Here is a 21,092-nt window from a genome sequence, read left to right on the forward strand (position 1 = left end):
GATAAAGTAGTCATGATTTGGAGATGCCGGTGTTGGACTGGGGTGCACAAAGTTAAAAATCACACAACACCAGATTATAGTCCAACAGGTGTAATTGGAAGCACTAGCTTTCGGAGCGCCGCTCCTTCATCAGGTGGTTGTGGAGAGCACAATTGTCAGACAGAATTTACAGCAAAAGATTTACAGTGTGATGTAACTGAAATTATACATTGAATAATACCTTAATTGTTTGTTGAAGCTTTCATCTGTTAGAATACTATGATAGTTTCACTTCTTTCATGTGTAAATCACAAAATCGCAAGGATGCCCTGAAACATGGTACATTTGGGAAACCGAGCAAAGGCTACCGCAACGGATGAATGGGCACCGCACAACAATCAACAGACAGGAGGTGTTCCCCTCCCAGTTGGGGAACGCTTCAGTGGTCCAGGACATTCAGCCTCGGACCTTCGGGTAACCATCCTCCAAGGCGGACTTCGGGACAGGTAGCAGAGAAAAGGTGGCCGAGCTGAAGCCAATAGCTAAGTTCCGTACCCATAGGGAGGGCCTCAACCAGGACCTTGCGTTCATGTCACATTACAGGTGACCACCATTGCACTATACACACACACAGATACTCCTACACACACACAGACACACATGTACACAGACACACACACACACCCTTACACATGCATCTTCTCAGAGACTTAGACCACTCTACACTCACATATACACTCTCTCTCAAAGACACTCACAACTCCCAACCCAGACACACACACACACACACACACACACACACACACACACACACACACACACACACACACACACACGTTTGTGGAGTGAATTTGGACTTGCAGAGTTATATTGTACTTTGCTCAAAAACTGCATGAATTAATGTAAAAATCGGTTATCTTACTTTTTAGTTTATAATCAGTCTAAACATTATGGCAAAGACAGAGAACCCATGGAGCTAACACCTTCAACACATAGTCTAGCTTACACCCATTGTTACAGTTAATCGGAGAATGCAACTTTCTAAAAAAAAAGATTTTGTGATTTACACATGAAAGAAGTGAAACTATCATAGTATTCTAACAGATGAAAGCCTCAACAAACAATTAAGGTATTATTCAATGTAGAACTTCAGTTACATCAGGCTGCAAACTTTTGCTATAAATTCTGTGCCTTACAATTGTGTCCTCCACAACCACCTCATGAATGAGCGGCACTCCAAAAGCTAGTGCTTCCAATTAAACCTGTTGGACTATAACCTGGTGTTGTGTGATTTTCAACTGATAAAGGCTAGCACATTAAATGCCTGCTTCGCCAACCTGCTAAAATCCATATAAACGGCATCAACTGAACTTCCCTCACCCACACACTTTATCACATTTTCAAAAAATTCTAACAAATTTGTTAGGCATGACCTCCCTCTGACAAGCAATACTAACTCTCCCTAATTAACCCGTGCTTTTCAAAGCGGTATTAACTCGCTCCTTCAGAATTTTCTTCAATAGTTTCCCTACCATGTGATACTCATTGGTCTGTAATTTCCTGGTTCATCTCTACCACCCTTCTCAAAATGTGGAACCACATTAGCTGCCCTCCAACTCTGACATTTTCACTATAGCCAGGGAGGAATTAAATATTTGTGTCAGATCCCTGCAATTGCCTGTCTCATCTCCCACAGCAGCTTGGGATGCAATTCATCTGGGCCAAGGGACTTGTCTGGTTTTAAGCCTGACAGAGCCTGCAAAACTCCCTGCTTCCCATGTCAAACTGTGCAAGTTCCTCACAGTCCTTCTTCCTGAATTCTATCCTTATGTTTTCCTTTTCCAGAATGAAGAGAAGCATTCACTCAATACCCTGCCAATGTTCTGCAGCCTCACAGGCTGGTCCCTACACCTTCCCTGGTGAACCTCTTTCCTTTAATGTATCAATCCTTATCACAGGTCCTTCCTTATGCCCCCTTTTTGCTCTTCAAATTGCTTTCTTTCAGCGATGAAGTGGATTGCGAGCCCAGATGGTGGTCAGCGGTGAGAGACTCAGCACAGCATGGGGTAGCATGTGCCGTGGTGGGAGTGCAGAACCAGTGCGGGCGAAGAGTGAGCCCTCAATGGGGAAGGCCAACGCAGAACAATAGGCCCTTAACTATAGAAGAACTGTAATGTTGAATTTTGTTTTATTTTGTAACTGGGTACCCTGGTACCTGATGTAGTGCCAGGAATGGCAACGGTTTACACTTTTCACTGTACCCTGTACCCATGTGCACGTGATAATGAACCGAATTCTAATTCTGCTGTCACGTGGTCAAATCTTTGGGACCAGGTTTCTCGTTTAGACAAGACCAGTATCTTTTTGCACTACATGATTTACAGGACCATTTAGCACCGAGTACAATAGGCCATGCCTCTCACAGAGCTTGCATGTTTTCTGTATGTTGGCTATTGCACAAATAACAGTATTCACACCTAATATTTGCAGATGGTGTTGTTCAGCTACAATAGTTTAATCTTCAGTCATCTTTAAGCAATGTATCAAAGTTGTGACATTTTGTCTTTTTCAGAGAGGTCTTTTTCAAAACCTTAGATGGACTTTGAAGCGATACCAGCTCCATTATCTACATAGATGGCTCAGCCTCTGAATCACAGGTTTTTCCCTTAACTCAGCATTTCCTAACAAACTAACCTACTGACTGTTCTCACTATTATCTGGAGGACATTGCCTCTCGATGGTAAATTCCAAAGTTTACTGTTGAAGAATGATGATTTTTTTTCTGCCATTTCCCATTGCTTAGCAGGATCTCTCTGATTTTCTTGAGAAATCACTGAATTGTTGATCCTGATGAAACACTTCACTTCCAACTGACTACGCTTATTTCCATGCTTGCATATATGAACATATGAATTCAGAACTGGCCATGCTCTGTTGATCTGACTGCAACCTCAAATCCATGTTCCCACCTATCCCTGACAATCTTTCAACCCCTTGGATAACTTATGTGATTCTGCAACCTTTAAATTAAGAAAAGCATGATTCATATTTTGATTAAAGAACCTAAATTTGGCCAAGACATCTGCAGCTTTCCAACTCATGGTGGGGAATTTAATACTCATCTTTTTGATGTTCCATGTTTTGCAAATGCTATCACTATCCAGGGAATTAGAGTAGAATTACTTCTTAAGATTACTCTGTCCGCAGATGTACGAGTGCAGCTGCTGTAGTTACTTTGTTTTTGAATTCTTCCCAGTGTTATTTTCAAATATAGCTTGATTTATTTTTTATTACAAATCAAGTATTCACACTTGCTATAACTTTTTCTCTGGAGTCCTGCCATAGATATAACTTCTGCACTGCTTCAAGTCTTCTCTGAGACCCTTTTCAGAAGTTTCCAATTTTCATTTTATATTTTAAAGAAATTCCCCATGGTGCTGATCACCTTGTTGTATTTCTTGTGTTATGTTGTAAGTGACGCAGACATAACATGGAGTCAGTTTACTTAAATGAACCTGAATGAGACTTTCTAACAATGCAGACTATAATTTGCAGTTACAGACAACTATACACGCAGACTCTAGCTTGCTTCTGCTGTTTGTAGTATTTGGTCTTCCTTGTCCTTGACTTGTTAGTATATTCACACTTAAAACAAACAGCTCTTTCAGTAATAACACAAAATATCAAGAGAAATAGTCAGAGGAAGTTAAGGCATAATCCCATGTCATAGGAAGGTGCATTCAATTTACACACCTTTTCAGATGATACAGATAACAGATTCCAAAGGGTGATAAACATAGGTAATCCATTGAACCACAAAAATACCAAAGATGCTTGATTTGGACACAATTAGAAATGTCACCCTTGAATAAATTATCATGAGAAATAGTTTTGCCTTGGCATCAGAACATGGCTGGCACCCATGGAACCCAAGGTGTGGTCAGCAGCTGTAACACAGGGAGGGCTGTGCAGACACAGTCAGGAATCACAGTGACAGATCATTCCAGGTAGGTCTGGGTCAGCTTTGAGCAACAAGGTGGTGGGTCCACTGCTTTTTGTCATTTATATAAATGATTTGGATATGAGGGAAAGTTAATAAGTTTGCAGATGACACCAAAATTGGAGATGTAGTGGACAGCAAAGAAGGTTACCTCAGATTACAACAGGATCTTGATCAGATGGGCCAATGTACCGAGAAGTGGCAGATGGAGTTTCATTTAGATAAATGTGAGGTGCTGTATTTTGGGAAAACAAATCTTAGCAGGGCTTGTACACTTCATGGTAAAGTCCAGAGGAGTGTTGCTGAACAAAGAGACCTTGGAGTGCAGGTTCATAGTTTGATGAAAGTGAAGCTGCAGGTAGATAGGATAGTGAAAAAGGTGTTTGGTATGCTTTCCTTTATTGGTCAGAGAATTTTGTACAGGAGTTGGGAGGTTATGTTGCAGCTGTACAGGACATTGGTTAGGCCACTTTTTGAATATGGCATTCAACTCTGGTGTCCTTCTTATTGGAAGGATGTTGTGAAACTTGAAAGGGTTCAGAAAAGATTGTTGCCAGGGTTGGAAGATTTGAGCTATAGGGAGAAGTTGAACAGGCTAGGGCTATTTTCCCTGGAGCGCCAGAGGCTGAGGTTTATAAACTTTATAGAGGCTTATAAAATAATGAGGAGCATGGATAGAGTAAATAGGCAAAATCTTTTCCCTGGGGTCAGCGAGTCCAGAACTAGAGGGCATAGGTTTAGAGTGAGAGGGGTAAGATATAAAAGAGACCTAAGGGGCAACTTTTTCACGGAGAGGATGGTATGTGTATGGAATGAGCTGTCAGAAGTAGTGGTGGAGGCTAGTACAATTACAACATTTAAAAGGCATCTGGATGGGTACATGAATAGGAAGGGTTTGGAGAGATATGGGCCGGGTGCTGGCAGGTGGGACTAGATTGGGTTGGGATATCAGGTTGGCATGGATGGGTTGGACCGAAGGATCTGTTTCCATGCTGTACATCTCTATGACTCTAGTCACAGGGCAGGGAGGGAGGGTGTTGGAGGTGAGGGGAAAGTTCCTGCAGGGGCTTCCCATTTGCTGTAACTTTGGAGGATGTTACAGGGCATGGAAATCTTGGAAAGTGGGGGATGATCAGGAAATCACATTCCCACCCAATGGAAATTCAGCTGCTTGGAGAGCAAGGGAGAAAATAGGATTCACAAATACAAATATTTCCATTTTATACTCAGCACTGCAAATGAAAACATTTCAATCTTTCCCTCCGTAAAGAATTCATTGCAACTCGAAGTGTCCAAAAGATAACAAAAATGATCAATGATTTCAATGTTACATGAGGGTGAATTGCCTGTTAATTTGGGGAAGGGAGATCACAAGTCAAGTTTTGCACAGAAATGGTTATCCTATCATTTATTTCTCAGTCAAACCACGTTAGCAGATCATCAACAACAGGCTGCACTCTGTGAGCAAGAGATGTTTGATTCAACCCTGAACCACAGCATTTTTACCACCACGTGTATCAATCGCCAATTTTCCTACCTTTTTGAAGATCTGGTGTACTCAATTAGCAGCGAACATACTGAAGAGATAAAAATGATTAGTAAATATTTAGTTAATTTTCGGCCAAATGCGCTAAACTGCCATCATCGATGATATCAACCATCACCTTTATTAATATAAACTACCTACATCCAAATATCACCAAGGTTTATATGATACTAAACCCTTTTAATCAAAATTAAAAATCACACACCAAGTTATAGTCCAACAGGTTTATTTGGAAAAACTAGCTTTTGAAACACTGCTCCTTCATTAGGTAGTTCACCCCATCCCTGGCTTCTCCACATTGTGTCTACCTTTTAATCAAGAGGATCTAAATAGCCAAATCTAAAATCAATTATTGACCAAGTTAGATAAGCAAAAACAGGAATCCAATTTAAACTGTAACAAAGAAAAACTGCCAGAAGCATTGTTCTGTCAGTTTCCCCGTCTTTTCTCTTTTCCATTTCACCGCATCTCCCCCCACCCCTCCCCCACCTCATTTCCCCTCAATAATGCATTCCAGAAGCTGAGGAAGTAAAGAGAAAAAGCGTGTATTAAAGACCTGTCCAATAGTGATGGCAAAGAAAGCACAGGCATTTTTCTGGTTATTTTGGATCTGATAATAATTAGACCTGTAATGTAACAGAAAATAAGAAAAGCAGAAGGATCTGAAGAAGCCTATACAGAAAGGATAAACATATCCTGAGAGAAAACAAGCAAACTGATGAAGTTGTGTGAGGAAAAGGAGCTTAGGACAGGTCAGAGGTGGTGGCACAGAGGCATACAGACAGGATGCATCTGCCCTGGGAGTCCTCAACATTGATTCCAAACAATATGAAGCCTCAAGACTTCAGTTCAAATACTGTAAGGAAACTTTTTCATTATTACCACACAGCATCCTCTATCAGCTGATTATCAGTGAGTGGCAGGGATGCAGAATGTATTCTGGGTGGGGAACTTCAAAGTCCATCTGCTTGATTGGCTCAGCAGCATCATTACTGATTGTGCTGGTCAAATCCGAAAGGACACAGCTGCTAGGGTTGGGTCTGCTGCAGGTGGTGAAGGAACAATGAGAGGGAAGGACATACTTGAACTCATTTTCACTAAATTGCCTGCCACAAATACATATGTCCATGACAGCATTAAAAGGTGCAATCACCACACAATCACCATACAGACAAAGTCCCATGTTCACATTCAGGATAATCTACATCATACATTTCAAACAGATCGATCAACTCAAGACTGAGCATATATGGGGGCACTGTAGGCCACCAACATCTGCAGAATCATGAAGCAACACAATCTGCAAACTCATAGCCATTACCATCAATCCAGGGGATTAATCCTGATGTAAAGAAGAGTGCAGAAGGCTATGCCAGGAACAGCACCAGACATACCGAAAAATAAGGTGCTGATAAGTACATGGATGACAAACAGCATAAACAGCAAGTAATAGATGGATCTAAAGGATCTACAATCAACAGGTCACATATAAACTCTTCACTCATGGCACATTCAGCTGTGGATGATGATGGAAAATTAAACAGCTCATTGGAGGAAGTTCACAAATATATATCCCCATCCTCAATGATAGAAGAGGCCAACACATCAATGCAAAAAAAAGGCTGAAGCATTTGTAGCCATATACAGAGCGATCCCTGTATCAGCGGAATTGTTTTCCACGGTTTCACTTACCCGCAGTTTACCATGGCTGGAACATATTAAAGGGAATGTTTCAGAACCAGGGACCAGGAGTTGCCAAGAAGGTACATTTCATCTTTAAATCAATGGGTTCACTCCTATCCACGGTTTCCGGCTTCTGCAGTACGTCCTGGAACATAATCCCCTTGGGTCCTGGGTGCTACTGTACAGTCACAAGTTCTGAGTGGATACTTTATCTCGGCCTCCTCTAGAGATCCCCAGCATCATAGATGTCAGTCTTCAGGCAATTTGATTCACTCCACGTGATATCAAGAAATGTTTAGAGGCACTGGACACTGCCAATGTTGTGGGCCCCAACAGCATGCAGGCAATAATACTGAGGACTTGTGCTGCAGAATTTGCTGTATCCACAGTGAAGCTGTTCCAGTACAGCTACACTATTGGCATTTATATGACAATGCGAAAAATTTCCCAGATACGCTCTGTACACAAAAAGCAGGACAAATCCAACCTGGTCATTTACTACCTCATTAGTTGATAGCCGGTAATTAGTTTAGTTCAGTTGGCTGGATGGTTGGTTCACAGAGCATTCTGATGCCAACAGCGTGGGTTCAATTCCCATCACCGGTTTGAGGTTACCATGAAGGACTCTCCTCCTCAACCTCCTCCCTTGCTTGAGGTTTGATAGCCCTCAAGTTAAATCACCACCAGTTGCTTCTCACAAATGAGAGTAGCCCCTATAGTCTGGTGAGACTAGGGCGAAGCAGCAACAGTTGACGTCTGATTATTAGGAAAGTGGTGGAAGGTGTTGTTGACAGTGCCAAAAAGCAGTATCCAGTCAGCAATAACCTGTTCAGCAATGCACAGTTTTGGGTTCATCCAGGTCCACCTAGTTGCTGACGTCATTACAAATATGGTTCAAACATAGACAAAAGAGCTGAATTCCAGAGATGAGAAGAGAGTGACGGTCCTTGATTTCAAGAATGCATTTGACCAAAAGTGGCATCAAGACACCTAGCAAAACTGGAATCAATGGGAATCCTGGGGAAAAATCTCCAATGGTTACAGTCATACCTGGCACAAAGGAAGACAGTTTTGGTTGTTGGAGGCCAGTCACCTCAGCTCCAGGACATCTTTGTAAGAGTTCCTCTGGGAAGAGTCCTAGGCCCAACCATCTTCAGCAGTTTCATCATTGACCTTTCCTCCATCATAAGGTCAGAATTGAGGATGTTCACTGATGGTTGCAAATGGTCAGCACCATTTATGACTCCTCAGATCCTGAAATAGTTCATGTCCAAATGCTGAAAGACCTGGACAGTATGCAGATTTGGGCCAAAACGTAGCAAGTAATATTCTTGCCATACAACTGCCAGGCAATGACTATTTCCAACATTCAATCTGCTCCAATCACCAAATTATCCACCATCAACATCCCAAGAGGTATCATTGAACTAGAAACTCAAACTGGACTAGCCATAAAAATACAGTGGCTACAAGAGCAAGTCAGAGACTAGGAATCCAGTGTGAGTAATTTGCCTCCTAACTCCCTAAAACTTGTCAACAATCTGCAAGGCATAAGTCAGGACTGTGATGGAATATTCCCACTTGCCTAGATGGGTGCAGTTCCAACTCTCAAGAAGCTTGACACAATCCAGGACAAAGTGGGCTCACTTGATTGGCACCACATCCACAAATAATCATCCATTCACTCCATCACCTATGCTCAGTCGCACCATCTCCAAGGGGAACTAAGGATGGGCAATGAATGCTGGCCCAACCAGTGACAGCTGAGTCCCATGAATGAATGAAAACAATTTTAAAACTGTCTCAGTTTTGGAAACATGATAAACCTAAAAATTACAACTAGTGATTGTATAGTACCTAAAACAAAGGGACTTCACAGGGGCACATTCAGAAAAAAAAATGAGCTCAAACTACTAAGTAGATGTTAAGACAGGTGATTAAAAATTAGGTGAAAGAGTTTAGTCTTGAGAGTAGGAAATATAGTAATCAGTGGTGGGACAAAGGGAAGCAGTGTAGGAGAGGCCCAAATTGGACAATGTCATTTTGATTGGCTCAAGAGCATAAAAATATGACAGAGATAGGGAGGGTGAGACCATGAAACTCACAGTGAGAATTTCAGAAATTTTAAATCGAGAGAACTGATTTTCTCATGTTTGCTTGCAGCTTCCATTCTGTTCTATTGAGATTCCATACAGTGTGGATGTGTGGAAAGGGGATTGGTACATTAGAGATTTATGGAATTAATTTGAATGGACCTCCTTTGAATCACTGGAAGTTTTAAAGCTTTCTAACATCATGAAAGCTCATGTGAGAGTCAGGTACCAGAGAGTAGCTGATATTTATTAAAAAAGGTTATCATTCCCCCATCCACCAACCCCATCAAAGACAAAGTCAGTGCCTTCAGAAAATGAGTAGAAGAGTGAATCAGAGAGGCAAGATTAATCCAGGGTCATCATTTGCTGTTATTTCAATACAGAATTATACTGCTTTATTAAACCTTACTCTCTACTGAACCCACCTTCTTTCTTCCTGAAGATAACAAATATGATCATGATGAGGATGAGCAGGAGGCTGACCAGGGAAATGACCAGCATGGCAGTGGACACAGTCCTCCTCACTGTCAAAATAGAAAGAACAATGTTGGTTAATAATATCTCAAACCTGGATACGTTTATCTTTCAATCATTCTCCAGATTGTCCCAGATGGCGGTGCTCCTGTCCCTGTCAGAAACCTATAGGTTCAAGCACTACTCTTAACGTAAGCATATAACCAAGCCTGAATAGTCAGTGAAGTAATGGTAGGTAGTGTCACGCTGTCAGAAATGTGATGTTTTGGATGAGTTCTTAACCCTCGCCACAGTTTACATGATCAAGACGATGCCAAAGATGCCAAAATTTTTCACATTTTCCAAATGAGGGTAGGGAATTCTACTGGTGGCCTGCCAGGATTTCCGCTAGCTTACTCAAGCATGTGATCACGCAGAAATCTTCCAGGTGCCAATTACTCATTGTTCCCTTGAACTTACCATGTGTGCGAGTGACTACACAGCACATGCTGTGCATTGGAATAAACAGGCATCTGTAACAAAAACAGTTCAGAGGACTATTGGTTCTGCACAGGTTTCATCTCTCAATCAACTGAAACTGACTGGTGTGTTTCCCCACATAATAAAAAATATTACACTTCCAGAGTTTTTTATTTGACAACGAAGCTCTTTGTGATGTCCTGAGGATATGAGGGATACTATATCTTTGAAAACCCTGTCTTTGATATATGATACTGGACATGTGTGTGGAGAGGATTATCAAGAATATCTAGTGGATACAGTTGCAAATATGGACAAGGCAGAAATTATGGCCCAGGTGCTGTCCCCGACCCAAGTTCACAGTCCACTCCCCACCCTGAAGAGAGTGGGACCCCAATACCCCAGGCCTTGGTTGTTCGTCCCTGAGGTACCTCCTACTCTCTCAAAGCCCTGATTCTCAGAGTACTATTATGTCCTGCCTTCATGCAGTAGAATGTGGGGCAGGACAACAGAGAATTAGGTTGGATTCCCAAAAAAGCCACATGGCCCATACAAGTGTCTATGTTCCACACAAGCTTCTTCCCATTCTAACTCATTCAGTCCTATGTCTGTCTTTCTATTCCGTCGACCATGTGTAGTTCTCTTGTTTACCCTTCAACATATCTATCCTATTTAAACTATTTAATGTGTTAGGAAAGTCCACATTTCATCCAGTGATCAGATAATAATGTTTTATCTGTAACTTTCCTATGGCCTTCGTTATTGTCTCCACACGTGTGGAAGCATCTTCGCCACATCTTCCGATCGAACCTATCAACTTTGTCTTTAAATCTCTGTGGTGCATCTTTTCCAGCCTTGTGAACTGCTTGTGAGGAGATGTTTCAAGTCCAGAGAAGCCGGTTCACAAAGCCAGCCCTGAGGTACTGCACCTATGGCTCTGCCCTCTCCCCTCAGCCCAGCTTCCTTTTTGCTTTGAGGAGATGAACGTTCTCTGAGGTAGTGGGTCTGTGGAACTATCATGTGGAATTATACAACCCTGCAGCAGAAAAGGTGGTCATTCTTAACTGGAGCAGTCCAGTTCATCAGTCTTCCTCTTCACTTCTCACAAACCTTTAATTTGCTTCCCTCCAAATATTTAACCAACTATCTCCTGAAAGTTCCTATTGAATCTCTCTCCACTGCACTTCCAGACAGTACATTGCAGATCAGGACAGTGCCTGAAAGAAGCAGCTGCTTAATTCTATGTCACAAAGTATAAGGTGAGATGGATATTTTAAATCAACTCACAGAGTAGCTAGTGGATCTGGTATTGACTCACCTGGTCTCAGCTGGGAAAACAGGAAGAGTAGCAAGTGGCTCCTGCTCCAGTTTTGAGTAAGAACAGCCAACAGTACCCCCTCCTCACGTTTCCTGCACTCTGCTGATAATCCACATGTGAATGCAGGGCTAGGATAGGTCCCACGTGGCTCTGATGCTTCATACAGTCAGGTGGGCACTGGGGGAATGTACTTGCACTGATGGAACTATTCATTGTAACCAAGAGGGACACATTAGGCTGTAGCACCTTCCTGCTCGAAGAGATGATCTCAGTGTCAGTATAACTTTGGGTCATTTGGAGATTGAACTGAATGTTCTGAGTGTGTCAATGCCTTTCAATACTGACATCAGAATGCACCAAAAGGATCAGCACATCAAATGACATTAAAATGTTTAAAAAGTCAAACTTCAAACACAAAAGCAAAATACTGCAGATGCTGGAAATTTGAAATAAAAATCCAAATGCTTCAAATACTCAGCAGGCCAGCCAAGGTCATGGAGAGAAACAGGGTTAACACTTCAGTTCACCAGAAAAGCAAATTGTAAAAAATTCACAGAATCTGTCACACTCCCACTTTTCACTGTCTACAAGTTGAAGAATGCCTGAACAGTTTCTTACCATGTACCATGAGCCGAGTCTCTTTCTGGATCAGATACTGATAATCAGGTTTTGACCTGTATTCCACCAGACACAGGTAAGTGTGATTGTCCCTCACTCTCAGCTGGTTTATCCTGGTCGAGGCGTTTCCCTCCTCTGGGTTCCCGATGAGCTCGTACCGATTTCCACCGTGTCCAGTTGTCCAAGTTCCCTGTGATTGGGCTGTAAATGTAACGATGTGTTGGTAGGGCTCCTTCCTCATCCAGGTAACAGTGGTCAGGGTGTGGGAGTCCCAGCGACTGAAGATACAGGGTAAAGTAACTGAATCTCCCTCTGTCCCACTCACCACTGAGACATTTCCCTGAGCAGCTGAGGAAAGGACAAACATCAGAATGGGTGAGGTCAGTGTGCAGAAGTTCTCGATTCAATTTGTTACATTTCTTTCAACTTCACAATAAAATGAATATTTAAACATTCCCCTCATGTCTCTCATGGGTCTATCTGAGACATTCTTCGACAAGAGTCAAAGTGATCCAATGGTCTCCCCACCTGTCATTTTGAGATCCTTGGTCACATGATACTTACAGACCAGGAAATTCATTGAACTCAGCGAATCCCATCATTCAGAACCCAACATCTCTCCCTCCATTGCAAAATACTGATATGGCTTTTAAATTAGTTCAAGGAATTGACAGTCTTCCTGATCTCTCTCTGTCCAGGGATCACATTCCTCTGTGTGACCCCACTTTATATGAAGGAGAATCTCCTGATATCATTCCTAATGTGACCTTTCACTAGTTCTAACCTGTGGCATTCACGATCAGCACAGGTTAATTCAAATTTGCATTCCAGATTAATGTTTTTGACATCAATTGTGATTTTCTGGCGAGGGGAAGATCAGCTTCATGGCTGTTTATCATCTTGAAAGGTGAACAACACTGACAGAGGTTCCTCCTCCTCTCCATGTTATTGAGGGACCTCTCAGCATCCACCAAGCCCAATCACAGAATCTAATATGTTTTAATAAAATCAGTTGTCATTCTTCAGGATCTAACTGCCTGATCTTATCCTGAGGCAATAGATTCAATTAGTAACGCAAATGATGTTCTCAGTCAATGGCAGCTGGACAGGTCGAACTCATGTGCTCAACCAATGGAATGGAGCTGTAAATGACATCGATTCCCTCCCCTCAAAACCTAATTCTTTAGAAGCATGCTGATCCAATGCGAGCTCAGATTTATTCTGTCCTCACCCAATGGTGATAGAGCAGTGCTCTCACTGGAGCTTAGACCCTCGGTATGTTTTCTCTGTTCCCTAGCTCAGAACACTGAAACCAGTTTGAACATCGCCAATGAGTGAGTGTGAGAGATCCTGTGGGAAGTTTCAGAGTCAGTTGTGGAAGGGGTCTATAAATCTCAATCTGCTCCCTCTCTCTCCTTCTCACTGCTTTCTGCTTCAGACCAACTGGAAGAGCCCAAGAGAAGGAGCCAACCCGCGAGCTCCCAGACCAGGTGGAGCCTGTCCCCATTGAGCTGTCAGGGCAGTGACACATCAGAACATTGTCCTCACCTTCCACTTCCAGCTGTGTCATAGACATTGTTTGAAAACTATCAATATTGAGCACCACACGACACTGATAGGGATCAGTATCCTCCAGGCTCAGTTCCTCCATCATTAATGAGACATCGTTGTTGCTGAGGTTCCCCGCAAATCTGAATCGATTCCCACCGTCCCGCTGTCTCACATTCTCACACAGCTCACCCTGGGAATGGTCTGGACCAGGATATGTGCAGTTAAAAATGACATTGTAAGCCATTGATTTACGATTGTACCATATGACAGAGCCAGTGAGTGTGAGATTAGTGTCAGGGTGGGTAAAGCTGCAGGGTAAGACAGCGGAGCCTCCTTCCTCAGCCCACACTCCATCCGCGACTGTCATTGACCAACCATTAGAGGAAAAATCTGTAAGGTGGGGGGGAGAGAGAGAGTGTTAATGCAGTATTAACCCAGCACGGACAGCAAATAGTGAGACAGTGTATTGGCCAAGTACAGGCATGCGGGAATGGATATCTCATCTTCAACCTGCATTGACACAATGGGCTGAATGGCCTCCTGTGCTACAAATTTCCAATAATTATATGAATCTTTGGAATTTTCTCCCCCAGAGAGCCATGGATTCACAATTACTGAATATGTTTTGGGGACAAAGGGAATAAAAGGACATGGGATAGTCTCATAAATAGAATTACAGTGGAAGAATAGTCAACTCCAACTCCTATTTTTTTTAAATGGAGATGATGCTTTTTGCAGGAGAAAAAATACAGGGGATACTGGAAGCTTGTAAAAAGTTTAGAAAATGCTGGAATACTGAACAGGTCAGACAGCATCAGTCCAGAAAGAAACAAAGTCAATTGCCAGGATTTTCATCCTTCAGGTAGGTAGTGGGAATCATGGAACATTCCTGGCTCACCTTCCGTGCCTTAAAAGGGAGAGGTGTCAATACTCTGATTTCAGCCTGACCTCGTCAAACACAGTAGTGCAGATGCCCAGTGCTGTGATACTTCATTTCAATTACAATAAAAGCTGAAGACTCTCCAACCCTTACCCTTCACACCCTTCGCATTAACCCTTACCTTCTCCCTATTCATGTCACCTCTTGGAGGTGGCACGATGGTTACAACAAAGAACAAAGAAAATTTACAGCAGAGGAACAGACCCTTTGGCCTTCTAAGCCTGAGCCGATCCAAATCCAATGATTTGGATGTGAGCATAAGAGGTACAGTTAGTAAGTTTGCAGATGACACCAAAATTGGAGGTGTAGTGGACAGCGAAGAGGGTTACCTCAGATTACAACAGGATCTGGGCCAATGGGCTGAGAAGCGGCAGATTGAGTTTAATTCAGAAAAATGTGAGGTGTTGCATTTTGGGAAAGCAAATCTTAGCAGGACTTATACACTTCATGGTAAGGTCCTAGGGATTGGAGTGCAAGTTCATAGCTCCTTGAAAGTGGAGTCACAGGTAGATAGGATAGTGAAGAAGGCGTTTGGTACGCTTTCCTTTATTGGTCAGAGTATTGAGTACAGGGGTTGGGAGGTCATGTTGCGGCTGTACAGGACATTGGTTAGGCCACTGTTGGAATATTGCGTGCAATTCTGGTCTCCTTCCTATCGGAAAGATGTTGCGAAACTTAAAAGGGTTCAGAAAAGATTTAAAAGGATGTTGTCAGGGTTGGAGGATCTGAGCTACAAAAAGCGGCTGAACAGGCTGTGGCTGTTTTCCCTGGAGCATCAGAGGCTGAGGGGTGACCTTATAGAGGTTTACAAAATTATGAGGGGCATGGATAGGATAAATAGGCAAAGTCTTTTCCCTGGGGTTGAGGAGTCCAGAACTAGAGGGCATAGGCTTAGGGTGAGAGAGGAAAGATGTAAACGAGACCTAAGGGGCAACTTTTTCACGCAGAGGGTGGTATGTGTACGGAATGAGCTGCCAGAGGATGTGGTAGAGGCTGGTTAACTTGCAACATTTAAGAGGCATTTGGATGGGTATATGAATAGGAAGGGTTTGGAGGGATATGGGCTGGATGCTGGCAAGTGGGACTAGATTGGGTTGGGATATCTGGTCGGCATGGACGGGTTGGACCGAAGGGTCTGTTTCTATGCTGTACATCTCAATGACTCTTTGACCTTTCTGGCTGCAGTCAATATAATGTCTGAGAGCCAGTTTGCAAGATTGTGTGTCAATATTCACAGACAGAATAGCCTACTTTATAATATATAGATTGTAATTACACAGTCCTGGCGGACACCAAAATTGTGGAGCTGAAAGTTTTGAAAGTGGGTAACAAGACATCTTACCTTAAACTTCTCACCAATGACTTTCATGAGCAAGGTGCAAAGGGACGGTCAAAAGACTAGAACCGTAGACCCATTGAAATGATTCAGCATTAAAGGGGGCTATTCAGCCCATCTTCAGCCAACCGATGCCCTTTCTAATCCCATCTTCCTGCATACGTGCAACAGCTCTGCAGTTTAAAGCACTTAACATGCAGATTCAGGTACTTTTTTGAAAAGAGCTCAGGGTCTCTGCCTCAATGCTGCCTGACCTGCTGTGTTTTCCAGCACCACACTCTCAACTCTCATCTCCAACATCTGTAGTCCTCATTTTCATCTAAAAGCATCCACTGTCAACTCAGTCAGTGAACTCCAGACATTCCCCCACCCTCTGCATATCAGCATTTGTCCTCATGTTCCCTCTAATCTTTCTGTCATTTAGTTTGAATATACAACCCCTGGAGTTTGAACTCTCTTCCCAGGAAAACAGGTTCCTCCTATCTGCTCTAGTTCTATCCTTCACAGTCTTGTATCCCCCTCGGAGCTGCAGTCTTCCCTCACTAACGCCCGGGATGGGGATTTGGAGCAGCCACCTATCCAGGAAACATGGAAGACATCGTGGACTTCAGGTGAAATTGAAGCTTTGAGATTTCAAGAATCCCCCCTCCCCAGGATACCTCTGACAAATGCCCAAACCACTGAGAACAGTATGGGTGAACCTGAAGAGATAGCTGTGTGCTCGGTTTTACATAGTAGACATGGTTCACTCCTGCTACATTTGAATGTGGCTTTCAACCTGAGGGTTTTTCACTGAATGAACCACTCAGCATCCTTGGGCAAAGCAAGCTGCAGTGGCCTCTGCCTCCTAATCAACACCTCCTGGTGCACAGGCGTGGCGGCCCTTGTGAATTACTGTCCCCCAGACCTAGAATATCTTACAGCAAAGTGTCATCCCTACTGCCTCCGCTGTCCTAACAGTAGTCTACATCCCACGCCATGGAGAAGTGGAGAGTGCACTTCACAAAGTATACAAAGCTACAAACACTCTTTATGACAGAATACCCCGTGGCCTTGTTCATCATAGCCAGTGATTCAACCTTAAGAATGTGCTACCAAGATACCATCAACATATCTACTCCCCCACCAGAGTTTGAATGTCTTTAATCGTTGCTACACAACCAAAGGTGCCTACTACTCTGTTCCCCATTTGCATTTTGGAAAATCGGATCACAAGATGCTCTTCCTCTCAGCTTACAAGCAGCAATGGAAGTGTGAGGACCCAGTACAGAAAGCAGTACAGTGCTGCTCTGGGGCAATGGAAGAGCTTCTACGGGACTGCTTAGAGTTGGTGGAGAGATCCATATTCAAGAGATCAGTGGCTACCCTAAACAGGAATGTCCCTGCCATTACAGACTTCATCAGTAAGCATATAGAAGGCATTAGAAATAAAGAAATTACTCCAAATGTTCCACAGCCGGAAACCATGGCTGAACCAAGAGGTCCACTCACTACTGAAGGCCAGGAATGAGGCATACAAGTCGGACAACCCTGACCTATACAGGAAATCCTTCGTAAGATCATCAGAGATGCCAAGAGACAATGCCAAACTAAGATTGAGGGACCCAGAACAATCACAAGGTCTCCTAAAGTTTGTGGCAAGGCTTACACAATATAATAAATAGGCTACAAGGTGAGGTCAAACAGGATCACAGACAACAGTGCACCCCTTCCCAACAAGCTCATTGCATTCCACATTCTTTGAACAGAAGGTCAGTGAAACGATGCCAGCCACCCCAACAGCCTTGGATGCACCTGTGCCTACCGTCACCTCCGCAGACATTACATCAGAATTCTTGTGAGCAAACCCATGGAAAGCAACTGGCCTGGCTGTGCACTCAGATCCTAGGCAGATCAGCTGGTGGGAGTATTTGCAGAGAGCTTTAACTTCTCCTTACTCCAATTTGAGGTCTGCACCTGCTACAAGAAGATCACCATGATCCCAGTACCATAGAAAATCATGTAGCGTGCCTCAAGGACTACCACCCAGTGGCTCTGACCTCGATAGCTATGAATTACTTCAAGAGGTTAGTCATGACTCACATCAACTCCAGCCGACCAAATTGCCTTGATCCTTTGCAATTCACCTACCAAAGCAACAGGTCCACAGCCAATGCTATCTCCCTGGCCCTACACTCATCCCTGGAACATCTGGATAGCTTGTACATCTAGGTCAGGCTCCTACTTATGGACTACAGGTCCACCTTCAACACCAAACAAACCCATCTCTAAACTCCAAGAGTTGGGTCTCAGCACCCTCTTCTATAACTGAATTCTCGAATTCCTAACCCATAGACCACAATCAGTAAGAATAGGCAACAACACAATGGGACACAGTAGCGCAGTGGTTAGCACTGCTGCCTCACGGTGTTAGGGATCTGGGTTCAATTCCAGCCTCAGGTGACTGCATGGAGTTTGCACCTTCTCTCTGCGTCTAATTGGGTTTCCTCCCACAGACCAAACGATGTGCAGGTTGGGTGAATTGGCCATGCTAAATTCCCCATAGTGTTAGGTGTATTAGTCAGAGGGAAAAGAGACTGGGTGGGTTACTCTTCAGAGGGTCGATGTGGATTTTTTGGCCCAAAGGGCCTGTTTCCACACTGTGGGGAATCTAATCTGAAAAAAAACGTCCTCCATCACAATGCTCAACACCGGTGCCCTGCAAGGCTACATACTCAGCCCCCTCCCATACTCCTTATAAACTCACGGGTATGTGGCCAATTCCACCCCAATCCATTTACAAGTTTGCTGATGACTCCATTGTTGTAGGTTGGATCTTAAACAATGATGAGACAGAAAGAGATTGAATGCTTTACAGCATGTTGTAGAGACAGCAGTTCTCTCCATCAATGTCAACAAAATGAAAGAGATGGTCATGGTCATTACTTCAGGAGCAGAGTGAAGGGCACACCCCTGTCTGCATTAATGGTGTTGAGGTAGAGATGGCTGAGTATCCGCTTCCCGACAGTGATGATAACCAATAAACTGTCCTGGTTCAGCCATGTCAACACGATGGTCAAGAAGGGATGACAACAGCTCTACTTCCTCAGAAAGCTAAGGAAGTTTGGCATGTCCACAAGGACTCGCACCAATTTGTAGAGATGCACCTTAGAAAGCATCCCTATTTGGATGTATCATGGCATGACATGGCAACCGCTCTTCCCAAGACCGCAAGAAACTACAGAGAGTCATTAACATAGTCCAATCCATCATGCAAACCAGCCTTCCATCCATTCACTCTGTCTATACTTCCTGCTGTCTTAGGAAAACAACCGACGCAATCAAAGACCCCTTCCATTCTAGTTAGACTGTCTTCCACCCTCTTCCATCAGGCAGAAGATTTGAAATTTGAGTACACATACAATCAGATTCAAGAATAGCTCCTTCCCCACTGTTATCAGACTTTTGAACAGAGCTCTCAAATGTTAATTCTAATCTCTCTCTCTCTACCGTCACTGCAGCTGTAACACTCTTGAATGCATTCTGCTTTGCTCTGCTTCCCTGTTGTACTTTGGATGGTTACAATCTGCCTGTATAGCATGCAAAACAATACTTTTCACTGTATCTTAATATATGTGACAACAATAAATCAACCATGACACCACTCAGCCTTCAAGGAAATCAACCCCAACCTCTACCTTCATTCCTTTACTAAAGTATGTGTGTCTCTATTGTACTTACATTTTCTGTAGCTGTTTAATTTGTATTTGTCTCGTAAAAACAGCACTTCACATCAGTCAGTAAATCTGAATGGTCAGCCTGACAGCAGAATTCAGTTTTGATGAAGCAGATTTTCATGTCCATCCACAGTAACAAGAAACTTAATTAGCTCAGCAAGTTAGCGTCTCTCTGCAATGGCTGTGCCCGAAGCATGATTTTCTCCCCTCGCAGCCTGACAGCTCTCATCACTTTAGGTCACAGTATAAGGATACGGGGTAGATAATTTATAACTGGGCTGAGAAGAAATGTCTTCACCCAGAGAGTGGGGAGCCTATGGAATTCTCTGCCACAGGAAATGGTTGTGGCCAAAACACTGAATGTTTTCAAGAAGCAGATAGATATAGTTCTTTGAGCTAAAGGTTAAGGGGAGAAAGTACTGATTTGGAGGATCAGCCATGATCATATTGAATAATAAAGCAGGCTGAAAGATCGGATTGAACTCCTCCTATTCCTATTCTCTATGTTTCTGCTTCTACTGTCTGACTTGGTGCTCATCTCATATTGCTTTTGGAGCTTTAGTTAATTAATTGTATCCTTCTTTGATATTCTTTAGTAAGGGAAACATTTCTTCCAGTTTAGAAACTGTGGTAAAGGCCACGACACATTGTGCTGGATAATACGAGGCTTTGGACACCATAAATAAGTTAGTAGATCCAGAAAACAGCAATTACATGTTAACAAAATGAGACTAGAGAACAGTTAGTATCAGAAAGCACTTACTGGAACCCTGCACTGAGACCGACAGCAGGACTGTGGAAAGCCAAACGTAGAGAGAACTCATCATCAGTTGTTCGCCTTTCTCACTGGTTGTTTCTCAACTTTTCACACTGATATACAGAAGTTACTTCTACTTCTGTTTCTTCCTCTCAAAACCCCCACAAAATATTAAACAATGTCAATCAATAGAAGAGTAAATGGGAAGTCCATGCTTCTTTAGCAGTAGCAGAGATATTTATAAACCCATCAGAAAACTGAGGCATCAACCACATCATCTGCAGAAGACAGAAAATGCTGCATCAGCTTCACTAGATATTTTTCAGTGGAGGCAACATTTTCTATTTCAGTATCAGTGTCGACATTCCTATATTAATGCACCATGGCATTTCAACACAGAGTAGAGAATGAAAGAAAATATTGCTGTAAATAATTTCACACGTTAACCACCTTCTATGTAAAAAAAAGTATTTCTTCATCTCAATACTAAATGGCCTGCCCCATATTCCCAGACTGTGATCTACAGTATTTCTGATTCTCAGGTGTATTTTCTGCTTTACACCTTTCCTTTCTCATTAATTTCTACTTCTGTGGTCATCCAGGGAATTCTGGATTTGTTTAT

General features: G+C 43.0%; 1 protein-coding gene across 4 annotated transcripts in view; it reads right to left on the bottom strand.

Moving 5' to 3' along the window:
- LOC132826608 (uncharacterized) overlaps window positions 1–20,547 on the bottom strand; it is a 45,409-nt gene extending 24,862 nt beyond the window's left edge. For all 4 annotated transcript variants that reach the window (XM_060842589.1, XM_060842581.1, XM_060842574.1 and 1 more), the window contains exons 1-5: window positions 20,477–20,547; window positions 13,719–14,111; window positions 12,171–12,518; window positions 9,727–9,825; window positions 5,517–5,556 (exon numbers count right to left, since the gene is read on the bottom strand). In XM_060842589.1, coding sequence (XP_060698572.1) covers window positions 5,517–5,556; window positions 9,727–9,825; window positions 12,171–12,518; window positions 13,719–14,111; window positions 20,477–20,540 — 944 coding nt within the window. In that variant the 5' untranslated portion in view covers window positions 20,541–20,547. The remainder of the gene's footprint in view (window positions 1–5,516; window positions 5,557–9,726; window positions 9,826–12,170; window positions 12,519–13,718; window positions 14,112–20,476) is intronic.
- Window positions 20,548–21,092: the final 545 nt, after the last annotated feature.

Source organism: Hemiscyllium ocellatum, chromosome 2 (assembly GCF_020745735.1).
Source record: "Hemiscyllium ocellatum isolate sHemOce1 chromosome 2, sHemOce1.pat.X.cur, whole genome shotgun sequence".
Lineage (NCBI taxonomy): Eukaryota > Metazoa > Chordata > Chondrichthyes > Orectolobiformes > Hemiscylliidae > Hemiscyllium > Hemiscyllium ocellatum.